Source organism: Poecile atricapillus, chromosome 31, assembly GCF_030490865.1.
Source record: "Poecile atricapillus isolate bPoeAtr1 chromosome 31, bPoeAtr1.hap1, whole genome shotgun sequence".
Taxonomy (NCBI): Eukaryota; Metazoa; Chordata; class Aves; order Passeriformes; family Paridae; genus Poecile; species Poecile atricapillus.
Genome location: NC_081279.1, coordinates 3,550,408 through 3,578,149, shown reverse-complemented (window position 1 = coordinate 3,578,149; position 27,742 = coordinate 3,550,408). Strand labels below are relative to the sequence as shown.

Sequence of the window (27,742 nt, the reverse complement as noted above, 5' to 3'; positions counted from 1 at the left end):
CGCCCCGCCCTTCCTCACCCATGAGAAAATGTAAAAATATTGGAGGGAAATGGAAAAATAATTGAAAGAAAATATAAAAAATATTTGAGGGAAATATAAAAATATTTGAGAGAAAATATTCGAGGGAAATGTAAAAATATTTGAGGGAAACATAAAAATATTTGAGGGAAATGTGAAAATATTTAAAGGAAATATAAAAATATTTGAAGGAAATTTAGAAATATTTGAAGGAAAAGTAGAAATATTTAAAGGAAATAAAAAAATATTTGAGGGAAATGTATAAAATATTTAAAGGAAATATAAAAATACTTGAAGGAAATTTAGAAATATTTGAAGGAAACATAAAAATATTTGAAGGAAAGGTAGAAATATTTGAGGGAAATGTAAGAATAATTGAGGGAAATATAAAAATATTTAAAGGAAATATAAAAATACTTGAAAGAAATGTAGAAATATTTGAAGGAAAAGTAGAAATATTTAAAGGAAATAAAAAAGTATTTAAAGGAAATATAAAAATACTTGAAGGAAATTTAGAAATATTTGAAGGAAAAGTAGAAACATTCAAAGGAAATATAAAAATATTTAAAAGAAATATAAAAATATTTGAAGCAAATTTAGAAATATTTGAAGGAAAAGTAGAAATATTTAAAGGAAATATAAAAATATTTAAAGGAAATATAAAAATACTTGAAGGAAATTTAGAAATATTTGAAGGAAAAGTAGAAATATTTAAAGGAAATATAAAAATATTTAAAGGAAATATAAAAATATTTGAAGGAAATGTAGAAATATTTGAAGGAAACATAAAAATACTTGAAAGAAATTTAGAAATATTTGAAGGAAAAGTACAAATATTTAAAGGTAATATAAAAATATTTAAAGGAAATATAAAAATACTTGAAGGAAATTTAGAAATATTTGAAGGAAATTTAGAAATATTCGAAAGAAACATAAAAATACTTGAAGGAAATTTAGAAATATTTGAAAGAAATATAAAAATATTTGAAGGAAATTTAGAAATATTTGAAAGAAACATAAAAATATTTGAAGGAAATATAAAAATATTTAAAGGAAATATAAAAATACTTGAAGGAAATGTAGAAATATTTGAAAGAAATATAAAAATATTTGATGGAAATAAATGAAAAGTGGAAGAAGAGGAAGCAGAGCAGCAGAACGGGATCGTTACCAGGCCGGATCCCGCGGCGCCCAGCAGAGCGCGGAAGTCGTTGGAGTCCGTGCGGCGTTTTGGCTTCCGGGAGGAAAAGGACAGGGAGGAGGAAGAGGAAGGAGGAAGAGAAAAGCAGAGAATTCGTTAGAGGAGGAAAGCGGTGAGGAAATGGGAGGAGGAGGAGGAGGAAAAGAGGGAGAGGAAGGAGAGGAAAAGAGGGAGAGGAAGGAGAGGAAGGAGAGGAAAAGAGGGAGAGGAAGGAAAGGAAAAGATGGGGAGGAAGGACAGGAAGGAGAGGAGGGAGAGGAAAAGAGGGAGAGGACGGAGAGAAAAGAGGGAGAGGTAAAGAGGGAGAGGAAGGAGAGGAAGAGGAAGAGGAGGAAAAGAGGGAGAGGAAGCAGAGGAAAAAGAGGGAGAGGAAGGAGAGGAAGGAGAGGAAAAGAGGGAGAGGAAGGAGAGGAAAAGATGGGGAGGAAGGAGAGGAAGGAGAGGGAGAGGAGGGAGAGGAAAAGAGGGAGAGGACGGACGGGAAAAGAGGGAGAGGAAGGTGAGGAAGGCGAGGAAAAAAAGGAGAGGAAAAGAGGGAGAGGTAAAGAGGGAGAGGAAGGAGAGAAAAAAGAGGGAGAGGAAAAGGAAAAGAGGAAGAGGAAGGAGAGGAAAAGAGGGAGGGGAAGGAGACGAAGGCAAGGAAAAGAGGGAGAGGAAGAGGAGGAGAAGAGGGAGAGGAAGGAGAGGAAAAGAGGGAGAGGAGGGAGAGGAGAAGAGGGAGAGGAAGGCGAGGAAGAAGAGGATGGGAAGGAAGGAAGGAGAGGAAGAGGAAGAGGAAGAGGAAGAGGGCAGTACCTGCCGGTCGTTCTCGACGTCGTAGCCCAGGCTGATCAAACAGGCCTTGAACTCCTCTGGGCCCAGGGCACCGCCGTGATCCTGGGGAAATGGGAACAGGAAATGGGAACAGGAAATGGGAACAGGAAATGGGAACAGGAAATGGGAAATGAGGGGAACAGGAAATGGGAACAGGAAATGGGAACAGGAAATGGGAACAGGAAATGGGAACAGGAAATGGGAACAGGAAATGGGAACAGGAAATGGGAAATGAGGGGAACAGGAAATGGGAACAGGAAATGGGAACAGGAAATGGGAACAGGAAATGGGAACAGGAAATGGGAACAGGAAATGGGAAGAGGAAATGGGAAGAGGAAATGAGGGAAATCGGGAACGGGAAATGGGAACAGGAAATGAGGGAAATCCAGGGAAACAGGAAATGAGGGAAATCGGGAACGGGAAATGGGGGAAATGGGAACAGGAAATGAGGGAACAGGAAATGGGGGAAATGGGAAATGAGGGGAACAGGAAATGAGGGAAATCCGGGGGCAGCTCCCAGGCTCCGGGTGGGAATGACCCTCAGGGCTGCTCCGGGCGGGGGTCCCACCCCAGATCCCCCCGGGACCGCCCCCAGGGGATTCCCAGGATCCCAGATCCCCCCGGGACACCAGATCCCCCCCGGGACAGCCCCCAGGGGATTCCCAGGATCCCAGATCCCCCCGGGACACCAGATCCCCCCGGGACAGCCCCCAGGGGATTCCCAGGATCCCAGATCCCCCCAGGATCTCAGATCCCCCCCGGACAGCCCCCCTGCTGAATTCCCAGGATCCCAGATCCCCCCGGGACAGCCCCCAGTGGATCCCCGGGATCCCAGATCCCCCCCCCAGCAGATCCCCGGGATCCCAGATCCCCCCCCAGCGGATCCCTGGGATCCCAGATCCCCCCCCCCAGCGGATCCCCGGGATCCCAGATCCCCCCTCCAGCGGATCCCCGGGATCCCAGATCCACCCCCAGCGGATTCCTGGGATCCCAGATCCCCCCCAGTGGATCCCCGGGATCCCGGACCTTGTCGAAGTGGTTGAAGGAGGCGCGGAACTCCTGCATCTGCTCCTGGCTGATCCCTTTGGCGTCGCGGGTCAGGATCTGGTTCTCCACCTCGTTGATGGTGCGGGCGATGGTCGTCAGCAGCTGCTCCCAGCCCACGCGCAGGTGCTGCCGTCACGGGGGATCGGGGGATCAGCGGGGGCAGATCCCCACCGGGATGGGATCCAGAACCCACGGGATCACCCTGATCCCCCCTGGGATGGGATCCAGAACCCTCCAGAGCTCCCTGATCCCCCCCGGGATGGGATCCAGCACCCACGGGATCACCCTGATCCCCCCTGGGATGGGATCCAGCACCCACGGGATCACCCTGATCCCCCCTGGGATGGGATCCAGCACCCACGGGATCACCCTGATCCCCCCCGGGATGGGATCCAGAACCCTCCAGAGCTCCCTGATCCCCCACAGGATGGGATCCAGAACCCACGGGATCACCCTGATCCCCCCCAGGATGGGATCCAGCACCCACGGGATGGGATCCAGCACCCACGGGATCACCCTGATCCTCCCCGGGATGGGATCCAGAACCCACGGGATCACCCTGATCCCCCCAGGATGGAATCCAGCACCCACGGGATCATCCTGATCCCCCCCAGGATGGGATCCAGAACCCACGGGATCACCCTGATCCCCCCCGGGATGAGATCTGGCACCCCCAGGATCACCCTGATCCCCCTCAGGATGGGATCCAGCACCCCCAGGACGGGATCCAGCACCCCCAGGATCACCCTGATCCCCCCGGGATGGATCCAACACCCACAGAATGGATCCAGCACCCCCAGGACGGGATCCAGCACCCCCAGGATCACCCCGATCCCGGGATCCCACCTCCATGGTGTAGTTGGAGTGCTGGTTGTCGAAGATGAGCGCCTCCTGCACCAGCTGGTGCTGCTGCCCCACGGGATGGACCCAGCGCCCCCAGGATCACCCAGATCCCCCCAGGATCACCCTGATCCCCCCAGGACGGGATCCAGCACCCATGGGATCACCCAGATCCCGGGATCCCACCTCCATGGTGTAGTTGGAGTGCTGGTTGTCGAAGATGAGCGCCTCCTGCACCAGCTGGTGCTGCTGCTCCAGCAGCTCCAGGTTGGGTTTGTACTCCACGATGTTCTCCTCGTACTCCTTCAGGTGGCTCAGCTGATCCTCCAGCGTTCCGTTCATCTCGATGGAGATCCGCCCGATCTCCTGCAGCCACAGAAACCTCCAGATCCTCAGCATCCCCAAATCCCGGGATTCCCACCCAAATTCCCACTCATTTTCCACAAGAACAGCCTGGAAATCCCTGAGGAACCCCAAATCCCGGGATCCTCCAGCGTGCCGTTCATCTCGATGGAGATCCGCCTGATCTCCTGCAGCCCAGAAACCTCCAGATCCTCAGCATCCCAAATCCCAGGATTTCCACCCCAGATTTCCAGGAAAATACCCGGAAATCCCTGAGGAACCCCAAATCCCGGGATCCTACAGCGTGCCGTTCATCTCGATGGAGATCCGCCCGATCTCCTGCAGCCCAGAAACCTCCAGATCCTCAGCATCCCCAAATCCCAGGATTTCCACCCAAATTCCCACTCATTTTCCAGAAGAACACCCGGAAATCCCTGAGGAACCCCACCAGGAGAACCCCAAATCCCAGGATTTCCACCCCAGATTTCCAGGAGAACACCCAGAAATCCCTGAGCAGCCCCAAATCCCGGGATTCCCACTCATTTTCCAGGAGAACACCTGGAAACCCCTGACCAACCTCAGCAGGACAGCCCCAAATCCCAGAATTCCCAGAAGTTTTCCAGGAAAACACACGGAAATCCCTGACCATCCCCAAATCCCAGGATTCCCAGAAGTTCTCCAAGAGAACATCCAGAAATCCCTGAGCATCCCCAAATCCCAGGATTCCCCGAAGTTCTCCAAGAGAACACCCAGAAATCCCTGACCATCCCCAAATCCCAGGATTCCCAGAAGTTCTCCAAGAGAACACCCGGAAATCCCTGAGCATCCCCAAATCCCAGGATTCCCACCTCACTTTTCCAAGAGAACACCTGGAAATCCCTGACCAGGACAGCCCCAAATCCCAGGATTCCCACCCCATTTTCCAAGAGAACACACGGAAACCCCTGACCCAACCCTTTCCCACCCCATTCCTGACCCCAAACCGGCCTTTTCCCGGCCTCATTCCCGGTATTCCCGGCCCCATTCCCGGTATTCCCGGCCTCATTCCCGGTATTCCCAGTAATCCCAGTATTCCCATCCCCACCAGGACAACACAACCCCAAATTCCAGGATCCCCACCCCATTTTCCAGGAGAACACCTGGAAACCCCTGACCCCTTCCCCACCCCATTCCTGACCCCAAACCGGCCTTTTCTCGGCCCCGTTCCCGGTATTCCCGATATTCCCGGCCTCATTCCCAGTATTCCCGGCCTCATTCCCGGTATTCCCAGTAATCCCAGTATTCCCATCCCCAAATTCCCAGGATTCCCACCCCCTTTTCCAGGAAAACACCTGGAAACCCCTGACCCCTTTCCCACCGCATTCCTGACCCCAAACCGGCCTTTTCCCGGCCTCCTTCCCGGTATTCCCGGCCTCATTCCCGGTATTCCCAGTAATCCCAGTATTCCCATCCCCAAATCCCAGGATTCCCACCCCACTTTTCCATGAAAACACCTGGAAATCCCTGACCCCTTTCCCACCCCATTCCTGACCCCAAACCGGCCTTTTCCCGGCCTCATTCCCGATATTCCTGATATTCCCGGCCTCATTCCCGGTATTCCCAGTAATCCCAGTATTCCCATCCCCACCAGGACAACCCCAAATTCCAGGATTCCCACCCCATTTTCCAGGAGAACACCTGGAAACCCCTGACCTCTTTCCCACCCCATTCCTGACCCCAAACCGGCCTTTTCCCGGCCTCATTCCCGGTATTCCCGATATTCCCAGTATTCCCAGTAATCCCAGTATTCCCATCCCCAAATTCCCAGGATTCCCACCCCATTTTCCAGGAAAACACCTGGAAACCCCTGACCCCTTTCCCACCCCATTCCTGACCCCAAACCGGCCTTTTCCCGGCCTCATTCCCAATATTCCTGATATTCCCGGCCTCATTCCCGCTATTCCCAGTAATCCCAGTATTCCCATCCCCACCAGGACAACCCCAAATTCCAGGATTCCCACCCCATTTTCCAGGAGAACACCTGGAAACCCCTGACCTCTTTCCCACCCCATTCCTGACCCCAAACCGGCCTTTTCCCGGCCCCGTTCCCGATATTCCCGATATTCCCGGCCTCATTCCCGGTATTCCCAGTAATCCCAGTATTCCCATCCCCACCAGGACAACCCCAAATTCCAGAATTCCAAGTTTTCCAGGAAAACACCTGGAAATTCCTGACCATCCCCAAATCCCAGGATTCCCACCCCACTTTTCCCACCCCACTTTTCCATGAAAACACCTGGAAATCCCTGACCCCTTTCCCACCCCATTCCTGACCCCAAACCAGCCTTTTCCCGGCCTCATTCCCGATATTCCCGGAATTCCCAGTAATCCCAGTATTCCCATCCCCACCAGGACAACCCCAAATTCCAGGATTCCCACCCCATTTTCCAGGAGAACACCTGGAAACCCCTGACCCCTTCCCCACCCCATTCCTGACCCCAAACCGGCCTTTTCCTGGCCCCGTTCCCGGTATTCCCGATATTCCCAGTATTCCCAGTAATCCCAGTATTCCCATTCCCAAGATTCCCACCCCCTTTTCCAGGAAAACACCTGGAAACTCCTGACCCCTTTCCCACCCCATTCCTGACCCCAAACCGGCCTTTTCCCAGCCCCGTTCCCGGTATTCCCAATATTCCCGGTATTCCCAGTAATCCCAGTATTCCCATCCCCACCAGGACAACCCCAAATTCCAGGATTCCCACCCCATTTCCCAGGAGAACACCTGGAAATCCCTGACCCCTTTCCCACCCCATTCCTGACCCCAAACCGGCCTTTTCCCGGCCCCGTTCCCGGTATTCCCGATATTCCCGGCCTCATTCCCGGTATTCCCGATATTCCCGGTATTCCCAGTAATCCCAGTATTCCCATCCCCACCAGGACAACCCCAAATTCCAGAATTCCAAGTTTTCCAGGAAAACACCTGGAAATCCCTGAGCATCCCCAAATCCCAGGATTCCCACCTCACTTTTCCCACCCCACTTTTCCAAGAGAACACGTGGAAATCCCTGACCCAACCCTTTCCCACCCCATTCCTGACCCCAAACCGGCCTTTTCCTGGCCTCATTCCCAGTATTCCCGGCCTCATTCCCGGTATTCCCAGTAATCCCAGTATTCCCATCCCCAAATTCCCAGGATTCCCACCCCCTTTTCCAGGAAAACACCTGGAAATCCCTGACCCAACCCTTTCCCACCCCATTCCTGACCCCAAACCGGCCTTTTCCCGGCCTCATTCCCGATATTCCCGGCCTCATTCCCGGTATTCCCGATATTCCCGGTATTCCCAGCCTCATTCCCAGCCTCATTCCCGGTATTCCCGGTATTCCCTGACCTCCATCTTGGTCTGGATCCAGGGCCCCACGCGGTTGGCCTGGCTCCCGAATTGTCTCCGCAGGTGCTCGTTGGAATTCTGCCGGCTCTGCTCCTCCTGCAGCGCCTGGTCCCGCTTGGGCACCAACTGCTGCACCTGGAAAAGGCCACGGAAAACATTCCTGGGAAAACTGGGAATGCCAGGGGGAAATCTGGGGGGGAAAGGAGAGGAAAGGAAAAAATCCAGGCGGAAAAAAAATCACGGGATGGGGTAAAACTCAGGAAGTTTGGGATGGGGTTGGAAAAATCCAGCTGGAAAAGGAGAAATGGGGTGGGGAAAAACTGGGAGAAAATTGGGATGGGGTTGGGGAAATCCAGATGGAACAGGAGGAATGGGGTGGGGAAAATCCAGGAAAAATCTGGGAGAAAACTGGGATGGGGTTGGGATGATTATGGGGGAAAATTGGGAAGTTTGGGGTGGGGTTGGGGAAAATCCTGATGGAAAAGGAGAAATGGGGTGGGGAAAATCCAGAAAAAAGCTGGGAGAAAATGGGGGGGAAAAGTTGGGAAAATCCAGATGGAGAAGGAGAAATGAGGTGGGGAAAATCCAGAAAAAATCTGGGAGAAAACAGGGGGGGAAAAGTCGGGAAGTTTGGGATGGGGTTGGGAAAATCCAGATGGAAAAGAAAAAATGGGGTGGGAAAATTAAAAAAAAACTGGGAGAAAACTGGAATGGGGTTGGGAAAATCCAGATGGAAAAGGAGGAATGTGGTGGGGAAAACCCAGGAAAAATCTGGGAGAAAATGGGAAAAATCAGGAATTTCAGGGTGGAGTTTGGAAAATCCAGCTGGAAAAGGCAGAACTGGGGTTGGACAAACCAAGGAAGGTGCAGAGAGCCGGGAAATGAAGGAAAAAAATCAAAAAACTGTCTGGAAAAATGGGAGAAAAACGGGAGGAAAACGGGAGGAAAATGGGAAAAAACGGGAGGAAAATGGGAGAAAAACAGGAGAAAAACGGGAAAAAACGGGAGGAAAACGGGAGGAAAACGGGAGGAAAACGGGAGGAAAACGGGAAAAAAGGGGAGGAAAACGGGAGAAAATGGGAGAAAAATGGGAGGAAAACGGGAGAAAAACAGGAAAAAAGGGGAGGAAAATGGGGAAAAAAACGGGATAAAAATGGGATAAAAATGGGAAAAAAGGGGAGGAAAACGGGAAAAAGTGGGAGAAAAACAGGAAAAAACCAGGAGGAAAACGGGAAAAAAATGGGAGAAAAATGGGAGAAAAACGGGAAAAAACACGAGGAAAACGGGAGGAAAACAGGAGAAAAACGGGAGGAAAAGGGAAGGAAAATGGGAAAAAAGGGGAGGAAAACGGGAGAAAACGGGAGGAAAACGGGAGAAAAATGGGAAAAAGGGGGAGAAAAACGGGAGGAAAACGGGAGAAAAATGGGAGGAAAACGGGAGATAAATGGGAGAAAAATGGGAGGAAAACGGGAGAAAAACGGGAAAAAAGGGGAGGAAAATGGGAAAAAACCGGGATAAAAATGGGATAAAAATGGGACAAAAGGGGAGGAAAACGGGAAAAAGTGGGAGAAAAACAGGAAAAAACCAGGAGGAAAACGGGAGGAAAATGGGAAAAAAATGGGAGAAAAATGGGAGAAAAACGGGAAAAAACACGAGGAAAATGGGAAAAACGGGAGAAAAACGGGAAAAACCGCGAGGAAAATGGGAAAAACGGGAGAAAAACGGGAAAAAACGCGAGGAAAAGGGGAGGAAAACAGGAGAAAAGCGGGAGGAAAAAGGAAGGAAAACGGGAAAAAAGGGGAGGAAAACCGGAGAAAAACGGGAAAAAGGGGGAGGAAAACGGAAGAAAAACGGGAGAAAAATGGGAGAAAAATGGGAAAAAGTGGGAGAAAACCAGGAAAAAGTGGGAGGAAAATGGGAGGAAAACGGGAGAAAAAGAGGAGGAAAACAGGAGGAAAATGGGAAAAAACGGGAAAAAAAGGGATAAAAACGGGAAAAAAGGGGAGGAAAATGGGAGGAAAATGGGAAAAAAGGGGAGAAAAATGGGAGAAAAATGGGAAAAAACAGGAGAAAACCAGGAAAAAGTGGGATAAAAACGGGAAAGGAGAGCGGGAAAGGTGGGAATGGAGGATCCAGTACCCGCTCCCACTTGGAGTTGATGATCTGGGGAGTGACGGAGGTGTAGGGGTTGTTCCCGGGCACTTGGATCCCGTGCAGATCCGCGATCCGCTGCGCTTCCCGCTGGATCCCCAGGATCGCCTCCCGCTCCTTGTCCGCGTCCGGCAGCGTCGACTTGAACTGGTCATGGGCGGCGATCAGGCCCTGGGAAAGGGGGAATTCCCACGGAATTCCAGGAATTCCAGCTGGGAGCTGATTAATTCCTGATTTTCTGGTAAAAATTCCCATGGAATTCCAGGAATTCCAGCTGGGAGCTGATTAATTCCTGGTTTTCTGGTAAAAATTCCCATGGAATTCCAGGAATTGGAGATGTTTAATCCCAGTTTTCCAGTAAAAAATCGGTGAGGAAATGCTTCAAAATGGTGATTTGGGGTTTTTTTGGGATTATTTTTGGGATAGGAGCTCAATATTCCCATGGAATTCCAGCTGGGAGCTGATTAATTCCTGGTTTTCTGGTAAAAATTCCCATGGAATTCCAGGGATTCCAGCTGGGAGCTGATTAATTCCCGGTTTTCCAGTAAAAATTGGTGAGAAAACTCCCTGAAAATGGTGATTTGGGGTTTTTTTGTTGTTATTTTTAGGATAGGAGCTCAATATTCCCATGGAATTCCAGGAATTCCAGCTGGGAGCTGATTAATTCCCGGTTTTCCGGTAAAAAATCGGTGAGGAAATGCTTTAAAATGGTGATTTGGGGTTTTTTTGTGATTATTTTCAGGACAGGAACCCAATATTCCCATGGAATTCCAGGAATTCCAGCTGGGAGCTGATTAATTCCGGTTTTCCAGTAAAAAATGGGTGGGAAAATGCTTCAAAATGGTGATTTGGAATTTTTTTGTGATTATTTTTGGGGCAGGAACCCGATATTCCCATGGAATTCCAGGAATTCTGTGGTGTTCTGGTATGAAATCAGTGAGAAAATGACCTAAAAATGGTGATTTGGGATTTTTTTGTGATTATTTTTAGGACAAAAATCCGATATTCCCATGGAATTCCAGGGATTGCAGCTGGGAGCTGTTTAATTCCTGTTTTTTTGGTATGAAATGGGTGAGAAAACGCACAAATCCCACCAAAAAACGACCTGGAAATGGTGATTTGGGATTTTTTTGTGATTATTTTTGGGACAAGAATCCGATATTCCCATGGAATTTCCATGGAATTCCAGCTGGGAGCTGATTAATCCGTTTTTTTGGTATGAAATGGGTGAGAAAACGCCCTGAAATGGTGATTTGGGATTTTTTTGTGATTATTTTTAGGACAGGAGCTTGATATTCCCATGGAATTCCAGGATTTTGGGTTATTTTGGGACACTTCTGGGTTATTTTGTGACACTTTTGGATTATTTTATGATGATTTCGAGATGTTTCGGAACATTTTGGAGGCAGTTTTGATGTAAAATCCACCTGGATCTCCTCGATGGTGTGCACAGGATTGGGATAAATAAATCCTTGGGGTGGGGGTATTTGGGATGGGTTATTCTGGGATGCTTTTGGGTTATTTTATGATGATTTTGAGGTGTTTTGGAACATTTTTGAGACATTTAGAGGTAAAATCCACCTGGATCTCCTCGATGGTGTGCACAGGATTGGGATAAAGGGGGTATTTTGTGACACTTTTGGGTTATTTTGGGACACTTCTGGATTATTTTGTGACACTTTTGAGATAGTTTTGATCTAAAATCCACCTGGATCTCCTCGATGGTGTGCACAGGATTGGGATAAAGGGGGTATTTTGGATCTTTTGGGTTATTTTGGGACACTTTTGGATTATTTTGTGACGATTTTGAGATGTTTTGTAACATTTTTGAGACATTTAGAGGTAAAATCCACCTGGATCTCCTCGATGGTGTGCACAGGATTGGGATAAAGGGGGTATTTTGTGACACTTTTGGGTTATTTTGGGACACTTTTGGATTATTTTGTGACACTTTGGAGATAATTTTGATATAAAATCCACCTGGATCTCCTCGATGGTGTGCACAGGACTGGGATAAATAAATCCTTGGGATGAGGTGGAATATTCTGGGACACTTCTGGGTTATTTTAGGATGATTTTGGGTTATTTTGGGATGATTTTGGGGTATTTTGTGACACTTTTGGATTATTTTGGGACACTTTGGAGACAGTTTTGATCTAAAATCCACCTGGATCTCCTCGATGGTGTGCACGATGAACATGTCCTGCAGGTCCTCCATGGCGCTCTCCATCCAGTTGTTGAAGGGCGCGGCGCGCTTGGCGTACTCCAGGTGCAGCTCATCGATGGTTTCCAGCTGCTTCTCCGTTTTCTGGGGTGAAAAACGCCGGGATTGGGACCCCAGGAGGGGCTGGGGACCCCTCCCCTGCCCCCCCAGGGACCCCCGGACCTCCAGGGCCTCGCGGCGGCTGTGGGTCAGCGAGCCCAGCAGGTCCCACTGGTCACAGATCTTCTGGCAGCGCGCGTTGACGCTCGGGGAGTCGTAGTAATCCAGCTCGCTGCGGGGGGAAACGGGGAGAAATGGGGAAAAAATGGGGGGAAATGGGGAAAAATGGGGGGAAAATGGGGAGAAATGGGGAAAAAATGGGGAGAAAATGGGGGGAAATGGGGGGGAATGGGGAGAAAAGGGGGGGAAATGGGGGGAAATGGGGGGAAAAGGGGGGAAATGGGGAGAAAATGGGGGGAAAAGGGGGGAAATGGGGAGAAAATGGGGGGAAATGGGGGAAATGGGGGGGAAATGGGGGGAAAAGGGGGGGAAATGGGGGGAAATGGGGGGAAATGGGGAGAAAACAGGAAAAAATGGGGGAAAAACGGGGGACAATGGGGGGAAATGGGGAAAAACGAGGGACAATGGGGGGGAATGGGGAAAAAATGGGAGAAAATGGGGGGAAATGGGAAAAAAATGGGGGGAAATGGGGAGAAAATGGGGAAAGATGGGGAGAAAATGGGAAAAAACAGGGGAAAAATAGGGAGAAAATGGGAAAAAATGGGGGAAAAATGGGGAGAAAATGGGGAAAGATGGGGAAAAATGGGGGGAAATGGAAAAAAATGGGGAGAAAATGGGGGGAAATGGGGGAAGATGGGGAGAAAATGGGAAAAAATGGGGGGAAAATGGGAGAAAACGGGAAAAAACGGGGGGAAAATGGGGGAAATTTTGGGGTATAATTTGGGGTTATTTTGGGGTACAATTTTAGGGTTTTGGGGTACAATTTGGGGTTATTTTGGGGTACAATTTGGTGTTATTTTGGGGTATAATTTGGGGTTATTTTGGGGAATAATTTGGGGTTATTTTGACGTACAATTTTGAGTTTTTTTGGGGTACAACTTGGGATTATTTTGGGGATGTTTGGGTTTTTTTGGGGTACAATTTGGGGTTAGTTTGGGGGTGTTTGGGGTACAATTTTGGGGTACAATTTGGAGGTTTTGGAGTACAATTTTGGGTACAACTTGGGGGTTTTTGAGGTACAATTTGGGGTTTTTTTGGGGTACAATTTGGGGGTTTTTTGGGGTACAATTTGGGGGTTTTGTGGTACAATTTTGGGGTACAATTCTGGGTTTTTGGGGTACAATTTGGGGGTTTTTGGGGTACAATTTGGGTTTTTTTGGGGTACAGTTCTGGGTTTTTGGGGTATAATTTGGGGTTATTTTGGGGTACAATTTGGGGTCTTTTTAGGGTACAATTTGGGAGTTTTTGGGGTACAATTTGGGAGTTTTTGGGGTACAATTTGGGGTACATTTTGGGGTTTTTGGGGTACAATTTGGGGGTTTTTGGGGTACAATTTGGGGGTTTTTGGGGTACAATTTGGGGTACATTTTGGGGTTTTTGGGGTACAATTCTGGGGTTTTTGGGGTGTCTGGGGTCCCATACTTGAGCTCCTGGGCGATGGCTGCGATCTGCTCCACCCGGTCCTGGTGCGCCGCCAGGTCCGACTCGAAGGCCTCGTGTTTGCGGAGCAGCGCCCGCACCTGAGCCAGCGACGCCGTGCCCGAGTCCCGGTCCCGCAGGGCCACCTCCTTACCTGGGCACAGGTGAGAGATATCCTGAGAGCCACCCTGGGCCACCCTGAGAGCCCTGAAACCCCCTGGGGCACCTCCTTACCTGGGCACAGGTGAGAGATAACCCTGAGAACCCTGAGAGCCCTGTGCCACCCTGTGCCACCCTGAGAGCCCTGAGAGCCCTGGGCCACCTCCTTACCTGGGCACAGGTGAGAGATAACCCTGAGAGCCCTGTGCCACCCTGAACCTCCCTGTGCCACCCTGACCTTACCTGGGCACAGGTGAGACACCCTGAGAGCCCTGTGCCACCCTGAGAGCCCTGAAACCCCCTGGGCCACCTCCTTACCTGGGCACAGGTGAGAGATATCCTGAGAGCCCTGAGAGCCCTGAGCCACCTCCTTACCTGGGCACAGGTGAGACACCCTGAGAGCCCTGTGCCACCCTGAGAGCCCTGTGCCACCCTGAACCTCCCTGTGCCACCCTGAGAGCCCAGAGAGCCCTGAGCCACCTCCTTACCTGGGCAAAGGTGAGACACCCTGAGAGCCCTGAGAGCCCTGAGCCACCCTGAGAGCCCTGAGAGCCCTGAGCCACCTCCTTACCTGGGCACAGGTGAGACACCCTGAGAGCCCTGGGCCACCCTGTGCCACCCTGAGAGCCCTGAAACCCCCTGGGCCACCTCCTTACCTGGGCACAGGTGAGAGATAACCCTGAGAGCCCTGAGAGCCCTGTGCCACCCTGTGCCACCCTGTGCCACCTCCTTACCTGGGCACAGGTGAGACACCCTGAGAGCCCTGGGCCACCCTGTGCCACCCTGAACCTCCCTGTGCCACCCTGTGCCACCCTGAGAGCCCTGAACCCCCCTGTGCCACCTCCTTACCTGGGCACAGGTGAGAGATATCCCTGAGAGCCCTGAGAGCCCTGAAACCCCCTGGGCCACCTCCTTACCTGGGCACAGGTGAGACATCCTGAGAGCCCTGTGCCACCCTGTGCCACCCTGTGAGCCCTGAGAGCCCTGAGTCACCTCCTTACCTGGGCACAGGTGAGATATCCTGAACCCCCCTATGTCACCCTGTGCCACCCTGAGAGCCCTGAGCTTACCCTGAACCCCCCAAATCCCACCCTGTGCCACCCTGAGCCCCCCTGTGCCACCTGCTCACCTGGGCCCAGGTGTGGGGACCCCCTGAGCCCCCCTGTGCCACCCTGAGCCCCCTGTGCCACCTGCTCACCTGGGCCCAGGTGTGGGGACCCCCTGAGCCCCCTCCCCGCCCCCCCCCGGTTCCGGTACCTTCCGTCCACCCCTCGTGGATCGACGCCTTCTGCCGGAATTTCTCAGCCAGGTGATCCAGGCGCTCCAGGCGCCGCAGCTCCGTCAGCAGCCACTCCTCGTGTCCCTTCTCCGCCTGCTCCAGCCTCTGCCAGCCCGCCCCGATGTCCTGGGGACCCCAAAAACCCCCAAAATCACCCCAAAAACCCCTAAAATCACCCCAAAAACCCCCAAAATCACCCCAAAATCCCCCAGGTACACGGGACAGGTGACCCCACTCCTCGTGTCCCTTCTCCGCCTGCTCCAGCCTCTGCCAGCCTGCCCCGATGTCCTGGGGACCCCAAAACCCCCCAAAATCACCCCAAAATCCTCCAGAGTCACCCCAAAAACCCCCAAAATCACCCCAAAATCCCCCAGAATCACCCCAAAATCCCCCAGGTACACGGGACAGGTGACCCCACTCCTCGTGTCCCTTCTCCGCCTGCTCCAGCCTCTGCCAGCCTGCCCCGATGTCCTGGGGACCCCAAAAACCTCTAAAATCACCGCAAAATCCTCCAAAATCACCCCAAAAACCTCCAAAATCACCCCAAAATCCTCCAGAGTCACCCCAAAAACCCCCAAAATCACCCCAAAATCCTCCAGAATCACCCCAAAACCCTCCAAAATCACCCCAAAAACCTCCAAAATCACCCCAAAATCCTCCAGAATCACCCCAAAAACCTCCAAAGTCACCCCAAAATCCTCCAAAGTCACCCCAAAATCCACTGGGGTCACCCCAAAATCCTCCAGAGTCACCCCAAAAACCTTCAGGGTCACCCCAAACCCCCCCTGGGACCCTCCCAGACCCCTTGAGCCCACCCTGCCCTCTGATGGCACCAAAGTGGGTGGGTTCAGGGCAGTTCAGGCTGGGTTTAGGATGGGTTTAGGGTGGGTTCAGGGCAGTTTAGGATGGGTTTAGGCTGGGTTTAAGCCCCCCAGAGCCCCCAGACCCACCGAGACCATCCTGCCCTCGGAGGGCATGAAGGCGGGGCGGCTGCTGAGGCGCAGTTTGGTCTGCAGGGTGTTGAGGGTGGGTTTAGGGTGGGTTCAGGGTGGGTTCAGGGCAGTTCAGGCTGGGTTTAGGATGGGTTTAGGACGGGTTTAGGCTGGGTTTAAGCCCCCAAATCCCCCCCAGACCCACCGAGACCATCCTGCCCTCGGAGGGCATGAAGGTGGGGCGGCCGCTGAGGCGCAGTTTGGTCTGCAGGGTGTTGAGGGTGGGTTTAGGGTGGGTTCAGGGCAGTTTAGGATGGGTTTAGGATGGGTTTAGGATGGGTTTAAGCCCCCCAGAGCCCCCAGACCCACCGAGACCATCCTGCCCTCGGAGGGCATGAAGGCCAGGGCAGCCCAGGGCAGTTCAGGGTGGGTTCAGGATGGGTTTATGGCAGTTCAGGGTGGGTTCAGGGCAGTTCAGGCTGGGTTTAGGGTGGGTTTAGGGTGGGTTTAGGATGGGTTTAAGCCCCCCAGAGCCCCCAGACCCACCGAGACCATCCTGCCCTCGGAGGGCATGAAGGCGGGGCGGCCGCTGAGGCGCAGTTTGGTCTGCAGGGTGTTGAGGGTGGGTTCAGGGTGGGTTTAGGGTGGGTTTAGGGTGGGTTCAGGCTGGGTTTAGGATGGGTTTAGGACGGGTTTAGGCTGGGTTTAAGCCCCCAAATCCCCCCCAGACCCACCGAGACCATCCTGCCCTCGGAGGGCATGAAGGCGGGGCGGCCGCTGAGGCGCAGTTTGGTTTGCAGGGTGTTGAGGGTGGGTTTAGGGTGGGTTCAGGGTGGGTTCAGGGCAGTTCAGGCTGGGTTTAGGGTGAGTTTAGGCTGGGTTTAAGCCCCCAAATGCCCCCCAGACCCACCGAGACCATCCTGCCCTCGGAGGGCATGAAGGCGGGGCGGCCGCTGAGGCGCAGTTTGGTCTGCAGGGTGTTGAAGTTGATCTCCAGCTGACATTTCTCCTGCACCTTGGGCGGTTTGTGCACGCGCCGGTACTCGCGGAAATCCTCCAGCTTCTGCTGCATGGCCGGGATCGTCTTCTGCGGATCCCGGGATTCCAACCACGGGATGGTGCGCTGGATCCACGCCAGCAGCTGCAACGGGAACGGGAATGGGATTGGGAATGGGATTGGGAATGGGAATGGGATTGGGAATGGGATTGGGAATGGGATTGGGAATGGGGGCTGGATCCACGCCAGCAGCTGGAATGGGAACAGGGATTGGGATTGGGATTGGGAATGGGATTGGGAATGGGAATGGGATTGGGAATGGGATTGGGAATGGGATTGGGAATGAGATTGGGAATGGGGGCTGGATCCACGCCAGCAGCTGCAATGGGAACAGGGATTGGGAATGGGATTGGGGGCTGGATCCACGCCAGCAGCTGCAACGGGAATGGGAATGGGATTGGGATTGGGAATAGGGGCTGGATCCACGCCAGCAGCTGGAATGGGAACGGGATTGGGATTGGGATTGGGATTGGGAATGGGATTGGGAATGGGATTGGGAATGGGGGCTGGATCCACGCCAGCAGCTGCAATGGGAACGGGATTGGGAATGGGATTGGGAATGGGAACAGGGATTGGGAATGGGAATGAGATTGGGAATGGGGGCTGGATCCACGCCAGCAGCTGCAACGGGAATGGGATTGGGATTGGGATTGGGATTGGGATTGGGAATGGGATTGGGAATGGGATTGGGAATGGGGGCTGGATCCACGCCAGCAGCTGGAATGGGAACAGGATGGGATTGGGATTGGGAATGGGATTGGGAATGGGAATGGGATTGGGATTGGGAATGGGAATGGGATTGGGAATGGGATTGGGAATGGGGGCTGGATCCACGCCAGCAGCTGCAACGGGAATGGGATTGGGAATGGGGGCTGGATCCACGCCAGCAGCTGGAATGGGAACAGGATGGGATTGGGATTGGGAATGGGATTGGGAATGGGATTGGGAATGGGATTGGGAATGGGAATGGGAATGGGATTGGGATTGGGGGCTGGATCCACGCCAGCACCTGGAACGGGAATGGGATTGGGAATGGGAATGGGATTGGGATTGGGAATGGGATTGGGAATGGGACTGGGAATGGGATTGGGATTGGGAATGGGATTGGGATTGGGAATGGGAATGGGATTGGGATTGGGAATGGGATTGGGAATGGGACTGGGAATGGGATTGGGATTGGGAATGGGATTGGGATTGGGAATGGGAATGGGATTGGGGGCTGGATCCACGCCAGCAGCTGCAACGGGAATGGGATTGGGATTGGGATTGGGAATGGGGGCTGGATCCACGCCAGCAGCTGGAATGGGAACAGGATGGGATTGGGATTGGGATTGGGAATGGGAATGGGAATGGGAGCTGGATCCACGCCAGCAGCTGCAACGGGAACGGGAATGGGATTGGGATTGGGAATGGGATTGGGAATGGGAATGGGAATGGGAATGGGAATGGGATTGGGAATGGGATTGGGAATGGGATTGGGAATGGGGGCTGGATCCACGCCAGCAGCTGGAATGGGAACAGGGATTGGGAATGGGATTGGGAATGGGATTGGGATTGGGAATGGGTTTGGGATGGGTTTGGGATGGAGTTCGGGATGGGGTCAAGGCCAGGCACTCACAGAGCTCCTGGGGGGATTTGGGGTGGATTTTGGGGATTTTTGGGGTGGGATTTGGGGTTTTTCCTCCCTTACATCCAAGGCCAGGCACTCACAGAGCTCCTGGGTGGATTTGGGGTGGATTTTGGGGATTTTTGGGGTGGGATTTGGGGTTTTTCCCCCCTTACATCCGAGGCCAGGCGCTCACAGAGCTCCTGGGTGGATTTTGGGTGAATTTTGGGGTATTTTGGGGTGGGATTTGGAGTTTTTCCCCCCTTACATCCAAGGCCAGGCGCTCACAGAGCTCCTGGGTGGATTTGGGGTGGATTTTGGGGATTTTTGGGGTGGGATTTGGGGTTTTTCCCCCCTTACATCCGAGGCCAGGCGCTCACAGAGCTCCTGGGTGGATTTTGGGTGGATTTTGGGGTATTTTGGGGTGGGATTTGGGATTTTTCCCCCCTTACATCCGAGGCCAGGCACTCACAGAGCTCCTGGGTGGATTTGGGTGAATTTTGGGGTATTTTGGGGTGGGATTTGGGATTTTCCCCCCTTACATCCGAGGCCAGGCGCTCACAGAGCTCCTGGGTTGATTTGGGGTGAATTTTGGGGTATTTTGGGGTGGGATTTGGGGTTTTTCCCCCCTTACATCCGAGGCCAGGCGCTCACAGAGCTCCTGGGTGGATTTTGGGTGAACTTTGGGGTATTTTGGGGTGGGATTTGGGGTTTTTCCCCCCTTACATCCGAGGCCAGGCGCTCACAGAGCTCCTGGGTGGATTTGGGGTGGATTTTGGGGTATTTTGGGGTGGGATTTGGGGTTTTTCCCCCCTTACATCCGAGGCCAGGCACTCACAGAGCTCCTGGGTGGATTTGGGGTGGATTTTGGGTGATTTTGGGGTATTTTGGGGTGGGATTTGGGGTTTTTCCCCCCTTATATCCAAGGCCAGGCGCTCACAGAGCTCCTGGGTGGATTTTGGGTGGATTTTGGGTGGATTTTGGGGTGGGATTTGGGGTTTTTCCCCCCTTACATCCGAGGCCAGGCGCTCACAGAGCTCCTGGGTTGATTTGGGGTGGATTTTGGGGGATTTTGGGGTGGGATTTGGGATTTTTCCCCCCTTACATCCGAGGCCAGGCGCTCACAGAGCTCCTGGGTGGATTTGGGTGAATTTTGGGGTATTTTGGGGTGGGATTTGGGATTTTTCCCCCCTTACATCCGAGGCCAGGCACTCACAGAGCTCCTGGGTGGATTTGGGTGAATTTTGGGGTATTTTGGGGTGGGATTTGGGGTTTTTCCCCCCTTACATCCAAGGCCAGGCACTCACAGAGCTCCTGGGTGGATTTGGGGTGGATTTTGGGGTATTTTGGGGTGGGATTTGGGATTTTTCCCCCCTTACATCCGAGGTCAGGCGCTCACAGAGCTCCTGGGTTGATTTGGGGTGGATTTGGGGTGGATTTGGGGTATTTTGGGGTGGGATTTGGGGTTTTTCCCCCCTTACATCCGAGGCCAGGCGCTCACAGAGCTCCTGGGTGGATTTGGGGTGGATTTTGGGGTATTTTGGGGTGGGATTTGGGGTTTTTCCCCCCTTACATCCGAGGCCAGGCACTCACAGAGCTCCTGGGTGGATTTTGGGTGGATTTGGGTGAATTTTGGGGATTTTTGGGGTGGGATTTGGGGTTTTTCCCCCCTTACATCCGAGGCCAGGCGCTCACAGAGCTCCTGGGTTGATTTGGGGTGGATTTTGGGGTGAATTTTGGGGATTTTTGGGGTGGGATTTGGGGTTTTTCCGCCCTTACATCCGAGGCCAGGTGCTCACAGAGCTCCTGGGTGGATTTTGGGTGGATTTTGGGGTATTTTGGGGTGGGATTTGGGGTTTTTCCCCCCTTACATCCGAGGCCAGGCGCTCGTAGTCCTCCATGAGCTGCTCGTTCTCCTGGTTCACCGCCAGCACTTTGCAGATCCTGTTCGCCGCCGTCTCCGCCTGCGGGATCGGGATCATCGGGATTGGGATCGGGAAATGGGGGTCAGGGACACCCCCAGCCCCAGGGAAAGGGAGGAACAAGGAAAAAGGAAGAGGAAAACACGAGGAGGAGGGAAATAGAACAAAAAAAAAAAAGTGTGAGAGGGGTAAAAAGGGAAAAAAACAGGAAAAAAACAAAGGGAAAGGGTGGGAGACAAAGAAGAAAGAAAAAGGAGGAAAAATAGGGGGAAAAAAAGAAGAAGGGAAAAGTAGGAGGAAAAAAAGGGGGAAAAAGGAAGGGAAAAGCAGGAGGAAAAAAAGGGGGGAAAAAGGAAGAAGGGAAAAGCAGGAAAAAATAAAGGGGGAAAAAAGAAGGGAAAAGTAGGAGGAAAAAAAGGGGGAAAAAAGGAAGAAGGGAAAAGCAGGAGGAAAAAAAAGGGGGAAAAAAGGAAGAAGGGAAAATCAGGAGGAAAAAAAGGGGGGAAAAAAGGAAGAAGGGAAAAGCAGGAGGAAAAAAAGGGGGAAAAAATGGGAAAATCAGGAGAAAAAAGGGGGAAAAAAGGAAGAAGGGAAAAGCAGGAGGAAAAAAAAGGGGGAAAAAGGAAAAAAGGAAAAGCAGGAGGAAAAAAAAGGAGGAAAAAAGGAAGAAGGGAAAAGCAGGAGGAAAAAAAGGGGGAAAAAATGGGAAAATCAGGAGAAAAAAAGGGGGAAAAAAAGGAAGAAGGGAAAAGCAGGAGGAAAAAAAGGGGAAAAATGGGAAAATCAGGAGGAAATGGGGGGAAAACACGACAAAAAGGTCAAAAGGAAGAGGAAGAGGAAAAGAAAAAGGAAAGAAAAGGGAAAGTCGGCATTGACCGATCCCGATCCCAATCCCAATCCCGAGGATTTTGGAGGAGGAGGAGGAGGAGGAGGAGGAGGAAGGCTGGAGGTACCTGGGCGGGAAGCAGAGGAGGAATCCAGGAGGAGGAGGAGGAGGACGGACGCCAGCGGGAGGAGGAAGAGGAACTGGGAAGGGAAAATCCAGTGGCCGGGGAGGGGGAAGGAAATAAAGGAAATAAATGAAGGAAATAAATGAAGATAATCAATAAATCAGAGAAAGGGAAAGGAAAGGGAGGGAGGAAGGAGGAAGAGGAAGAGGAAAAGGAAGAGAAGGGAAAAAAGGAGAAAAGGAAAGGAAAAGAAAAAAGGGGAAAAGGAAAGGGAGGGAAAAAATGGGAAAAGGAAGAGAAAGGAAAAAAGGGGAAAAGGAAGAGAAAGGAAAAAAGGAGAAAAGCAAAGGAAAAGAAAAAAGGGGAAAAGGAAAGGGAGGGAAAAAATGGGAAAAGGAAAGAAAGAAAAAAGGGGAAAAGGGAATAAAGGGAGGGAAAAAAGGGGAAAAGGAAAGAGAGAAAAAAGGGGAAAAGGGAATAAAGGGAAAGGAAAAATAAAGGAATAAAAGGAGGGAATGAGAAAGGGAATAAAGAGAGGGAAAAAGCAAAAGGATAAAAGAAAGGGGAAAAAAAAAGGAATAAAAAGTGACAATAAAGGAATAAAGGAAAGGAGTAAAAGAATAAAGGAGTAAAGGAATAAAGGAACAGAATAAAGAAAAGGAATAAAAGAAAGAAATAAAGGAATAAAGAAATAAAAGAATAAAGAAATAAAGACATAAAGGAAAAAAAAGAATAAAAGAATAAAAAAATAAAGGAATAAATGTATAAAGAAAAGAATAAAGAAATAAAAGAATAAACGAATAAAGGAATAAAGGAACAAAATAAAGAAAGGGAATAAAGAAAAGAAATAAAGGAATAAAGGAATAAAGAAATAACAGAATAAAGAACTAAAGGAATAAAATAAATAAAGACATAAAGGAATAAAGAAATAAAGTAATAAAGAAAAGACTAAAAGAATAAAGGAACAAAGAAAAAAATAAGAGAATAAAGGAATAAAGAAATAAAGTAATAAAGGAAGAGAATAAAAAAAGGGAATAAAGGAAAGAAATAATGGAATAAAGGAATAAAAAAATAAAGGAATAAAAGAACAAAATAAAGAAAGGGAATAAAGGAAAGGAATAACGGAAAAAAGGAATAAAGAAATAAAGGAATAAAAGAATAAAGAAATAAAGGAATAAAAGAACAAAATAAAGAAAGGGAATAAAGGAAAGGAATAAAAAAAGGAAATAAAGAGAATAAAGAAAGGGAAATAAAGAGATAAAGGAAGAAATAAAAGAATAAATAAAAGGATAAAGGAAAGTAATAAAGTGATAAAAATCAGGGAATAAAGAAAGGAACGAGGAAAGGAATCCAGGACAGAGCCCGAGGAGCAGAGCCAGAGCCCAATTCCCATCCCAAGGCAAGCACAGCAGCAGCCAGGCAGATCCCAGCAGATCCCAGGCAAATCCCAAGCAGATCCCAGCCAGATCCTGAGCAGATCCCAGACGGATCCCAGCCAGATCCCGACTCCCAGGTGGATCCCGGCCAGATCCTGGGCAGATCCCCGCTCCCATGCGGATCTCAGGCAGATCCCAGCCAGATCCCTGCTCCCGGCCAGATCCCAGGTGGATCCCAGGCAGATTCTGGCCAGATCCCGGTTCCCAGGTGGATCCCAGGCAGATCCTGGGCGGATCTGGGGCAGATCCCGAGCAGATCCCGGCCAGATCCCCGCTCCCAGGCGGACCCCGGCCAGATCCCGGCTCCCAGGTGGCTCCCGGGCAGATCCCAGCAGATCCCGGGCAGCTCCCAGGCAGCTCCCGAGTAGATCCCGAGCAGATCCCAGCAGATCCCGCTGGCAGGCGGCTCCCCGGGGCCGGGCTCACCTTCTGGGCCCCGGAGAAGGCGTGGTAGAAGCAGGACACGTAGGTCATGATGGCTTTCTCGTCGGGCCGCAGCGTGCCCACGATGTCTGCCCGGGGAGGAGAGCACAGCACAGGGACAGGCTCCAGCAGCGCTCCCACCATTCCCAAAAATTCCCAAAATTCCCCAAATTCCCCAAATTCCCGCTGCCGGGATGGCCCCAAGCCGGCTCCTGAGGGGTTTTGTTCTGCCTCTCTCGCTCGTGCTGCTCTGGGTTCCCACGGTGGATCGGGATCTCACACGGAATTCCGGGGATTCCCATGGATTTACCGGGGATTCCCATTGATTTCCCATGGATTCCCATGGATTTCCCATGGATTCCCATTGATTTCCCATGGATTCCCATGGATTTCCCATGGATTCCAATTAATTTCCCATGGATTCCAATTAATTTCCCATGGATTCCAATTTATTTTTCATGGATTTCCCATGGATGACCATTGATTTTCCATGGATTCCAATTGATTTCCAATGGATTCTCATGGATTTCCCATGGATTCCAATTAATTTCCCATGGATTCCAATTTATTTTTCATGGATTCCCATTGATTTCCCTTGGATTCTCATGGATTCCCATTAATTTCCCATGGATTCCAATTGATTTCCCATGGATTTCCCATGGATGACCATTGATTTTCCATGGATTCCAATTGATTTCCAATGGATTCCCATGGATTTCCCATGGATTCCAATTAATTTCCCATGGATTCCAATTTATTTTTCATGGATTCCCATTGATTTCCCTTGAATTCCCATGGATTCCCATTGATTTCCCATGGATTTCCCATGGATTCCCATTAATTTCCCATGGATTCCCATTGATTTTCCATGGATTCCAATTGATTTCCAATGGATTCCCATGGATTTTCCAAGTATTCCCATGGATTTCCCATGGATTCAAATTTATTTTTCATGGACTCCCATTAATTTCCCATGGATTTCCCATGGATTCACATTGATTTCCCATGGATTCTCATGGATTTCCCATGGATGGCCATTCATTTCCCATGGATTCCCATGGACTTAACATGGGTTCCCATTAATTTCCATGGACTTCCAAGTATTCCCATGGATTCCCATTAATTTCCCATGAATTTCCAACTATTTCCATGGATTTACCATGGATTTCCAAGTATTCCCATGGATTTACCATGGATTCCTTGGATTCCCATTAATTTCCCAAGGATTTCCAAGTATTTCCACGTATTCCCATGGAGTCCCATGGATTTCCATGTATTTCCATGGATTCCCATTAACTTCCCATGGATTTCCCATGGATTTCCAAGTATTTCCATGGATTTCCAAGTATTCCTATGGATTTACCATGGATTCTCATGGATTCCCATTAATTTCCCACGGGTTTCCAAATATTTCCAAGTATTTCCATGGATTTCCCATGGATTTCCAGGGATTTACCATAGATTTCCATGAATTTCCAAGTACTTCCCAGTATTTCCATGGATTTCCAAGCATTCCTATGGATTTACCATAGATTCCCATTAATTTCTCAAGGATTTCCCATGGATTTGCAAGTATTTCCACGTATTCCCATGGATTTCCATTGATTTCCATGGATTCCCATTGATTTCCCATGGATTCCCATTGATTTCCCATGGATTTCCATTGATTTCCCATGGATTTCCAAGTATTTCCAAGGATTTCCTATGGATTTCCCATGGATTCCCATGGATTCCTCATGAATTTCCAATTATTCCCATGGAATCCCACGGATTCCCCACGGATTTCCGTGGATTCCCCCAGATTTCTGTGGATTCCCCCAGATTTCCGTGGATTCCCCCAGATTTCCGTGGATTCCCACCGCCCCCCCAGGCATCCCCTGCACTCCCTACGGAATTTTTCCCAGGAATTTCGGGAACCCCTCAGGAGCCGGCCGGGACCACCCCGGAATTCCCACCCCAAAACAAAAACCAAGCGACAGCGGCCGTGGCTGGAAGAGAAGCGGCGTGAGAGAGCAGGGAGAGAGAAAATTCCAGAAGGAAGATTCCGGAAGATTCCGGAAGATTCCGGAGGGGCCGGGAGGAGGCTCCCGGTACCTTCTGGGCCCCGGAGAAGGCGTGGTAGAAGCTGGAGACGTAGGTCATGATGGCCTTCTCGTCCGGCCGCGCCGTGCTCACGATGTCTGCAAGGAACCGCGCCCGTCAAACTGGGAGCAAACTGGGAGCAAACCGGGAGCAAACTGGGAGCAAACCGGGAGGAAACTGGGAGCAAACTGGGAGGAAACTGGGAGCAAACTGGAAGGAAACTGGGAGGAAACTGGGAGGAAACCGGGAGGAAACTGGGAGGAAACCAGGAGCAAACTGGGAGGAAACCGGGGGGAAATCGGGAGGAAACTGGGGGAAAAGAGGGAGGAAACTGGGAGCAAACTGGGAGGAAACCGGGAAGAAACCGGGGGGGAAACCAGGAGGAAACCGGGAGGAAACTGGGAGGAAACTGGGAGGAAACTGGGAGGAAACCGGGAGCAAACCGGGAGCAAACTGGGAGCAAACTGGGGGAAATCAGGAGCAAACTGGGAGGAAACTGGGGGGAAATCGAGAGGAAACCGGGAGCAAAGTGGGAGCAAAGTGGGAGCAAACCGGGAGGAAACTGGGAGCAAACTGGGAGCAAACTGGGAGTAAACTAGGAGCAAACTAGGAGGAAACCCAGAGGAAACTGGGGGGAAACCAGGAGGAAACTGGGAACAAACTGGGAGGAAACCGGGAGCAAACTGGGAGGAACCTGGGAGGAACCTGGGAGCAAACTGGGAGGAAACCGGGAGGAAACTGGGAACAAACTGGGGGGAAACCGTGGGGAAATCGAGAGGAAACCGGGAGCAAAGTGGGAGCAAACTGGGAGGAAAGAGGGAGGAAACTGGGAGGAAACCGGGAGCAAACTGAGAGCAAACCAGGAGGAAACCAGGAGGAAACTGGGAGCAAACTGGGAGGAAACTGGGAACAAACTGGGAGGAAACCGGGAGCAAACTGGGAGGAACCTGGGAGGAACCTGGGAGCAAACTGGGAGGAAACCGGGAGGAAACTGGGAACAAACTGGGGGGAAACCGTGGGGAAATCGAGAGGAAACCGGGAGCAAAGTGGGAGCAAACTGGGAGGAAAGAGGGAGGAAACTGGGAGGAAACCGGGAGCAAACTGAGAGCAAACCAGGAGGAAACCAGGAGGAAACTGGGAGCAAACTGGGAGGAAACTGGGAAGAAACTGGGAGGAAACTGGGAAGAAACTGGGAGCAAACGGGGAAAAATCGGGATTAGGGCGGGTGAATCCTCCTGGAGCCTGGAAATGAGGTAGGGAAGAGATGGGGGATCCTGGAATTTGGGATCCTGGAATTTGGGATCCTGGAATTGGGGGATCCTGGAATTTGGGATCCTGGAATTGTGGGATCCTGGAATTTGGGATCCTGGAATTGTGGGATCCTGGAATTTGGGATCCTGGAATTGTGGGATCCTGGAATTGTGGGGTCCTGGAATTGCGGGGTCCTGGAATTGTGGGGTCCTGGAATTGGGGGAATCTGGAATTTGGGATCCTGGAATTGGGGGATCCTGGAATTTGGGATCCTGGAATTTGGGATCCTGGAATTGGGGGATCCTGGAATTGTGGGATCCTGGAATTGGGGGATCCTGGAATTTGGGATCCTGGAATTGCGGGGTCCTGGAATTGTGGGATCCTGGAATTGCGGGGTCCTGGAATTGGGGGATCCTGGAATTGTGGGGTCCTGTAACTGGGGGATCCTGGAATTGGGGGATGCCAGAATTTGGGAATCTCAGATTTGTGGGATCCTGGAATTGTGGAGTCCTGGAATTTGGGAATCCCAGATCTGCGGGGTCCTGGAATTTGGGAACCCCAGATTTGTAGGATGCTGGAATTGTGAGATGCTGGAATTTGGGAATCCCAGATCTGTGGGATCCTGGAATTGTGGGATTGTACAAGTGGGGAGTCCTGGGAATTCTCCGGTCCCAGGAGCACAGGATCGTGGAATCCAAGAATCCCAGAATCCCGTGGGAATCCTGGATCTGGGAGATCCCAGTGGATCTGTGATGACTGGGAATTGTGGGATCCAGGAATTCTGGGATCCCTGAGCTGGCTAATTCTGGATTTAAGGAATCCTGGAATGCCAGGATCCGTGGGATCACAGAGCAATGGGATCCAGGATTTTTTATGGATCCTGGATTTTTACGGGATCCCAGAGCGATGGGATCCAGGGGTTTTTACGGATCCTGGATTTTTATGGGATCCCAGAGCGATGGGATCCAGGGGTTTTTATGGATCCTGGATTTTTATGGGATCGC

The 27,742-nt window shown here is 50.9% G+C and overlaps 1 protein-coding gene across 9 annotated transcripts in view; it reads right to left on the bottom strand.

Annotated features, from left to right (window-relative positions):
* The window catches only part of ACTN4 (actinin alpha 4), a 47,724-nt gene that overhangs the window by 4,048 nt on the left and 15,934 nt on the right, over positions 1 to 27,742 (bottom strand). For 4 of the 9 annotated variants that reach the window (XM_058859866.1, XM_058859868.1, XM_058859867.1 and 1 more), the window contains exons 8-19: positions 25,500 to 25,585; positions 20,546 to 20,638; positions 16,922 to 17,152; positions 15,058 to 15,205; positions 13,645 to 13,795; positions 12,166 to 12,274; positions 11,947 to 12,087; positions 9,768 to 9,950; positions 7,629 to 7,763; positions 4,106 to 4,285; positions 3,059 to 3,205; positions 2,015 to 2,095 (exon numbers count right to left, since the gene is read on the bottom strand). In XM_058859866.1, coding sequence (XP_058715849.1) covers positions 2,015 to 2,095; positions 3,059 to 3,205; positions 4,106 to 4,285; positions 7,629 to 7,763; positions 9,768 to 9,950; positions 11,947 to 12,087; positions 12,166 to 12,274; positions 13,645 to 13,795; positions 15,058 to 15,205; positions 16,922 to 17,152; positions 20,546 to 20,638; positions 25,500 to 25,585 — 1,685 coding nt within the window. Of the gene's footprint in view, positions 1 to 1,189; positions 1,253 to 2,014; positions 2,096 to 3,058; positions 3,206 to 4,105; positions 4,286 to 7,628; positions 7,764 to 9,767; positions 9,951 to 11,946; positions 12,088 to 12,165; positions 12,275 to 13,644; positions 13,796 to 15,057; positions 15,206 to 16,921; positions 17,153 to 20,545; positions 20,639 to 23,408; positions 23,495 to 25,499; positions 25,586 to 27,742 lie in introns of all 9 variants that reach the window. The other 5 variants (XM_058859863.1, XM_058859865.1, XM_058859859.1 and 2 more) reach the window with 3 other exon arrangements.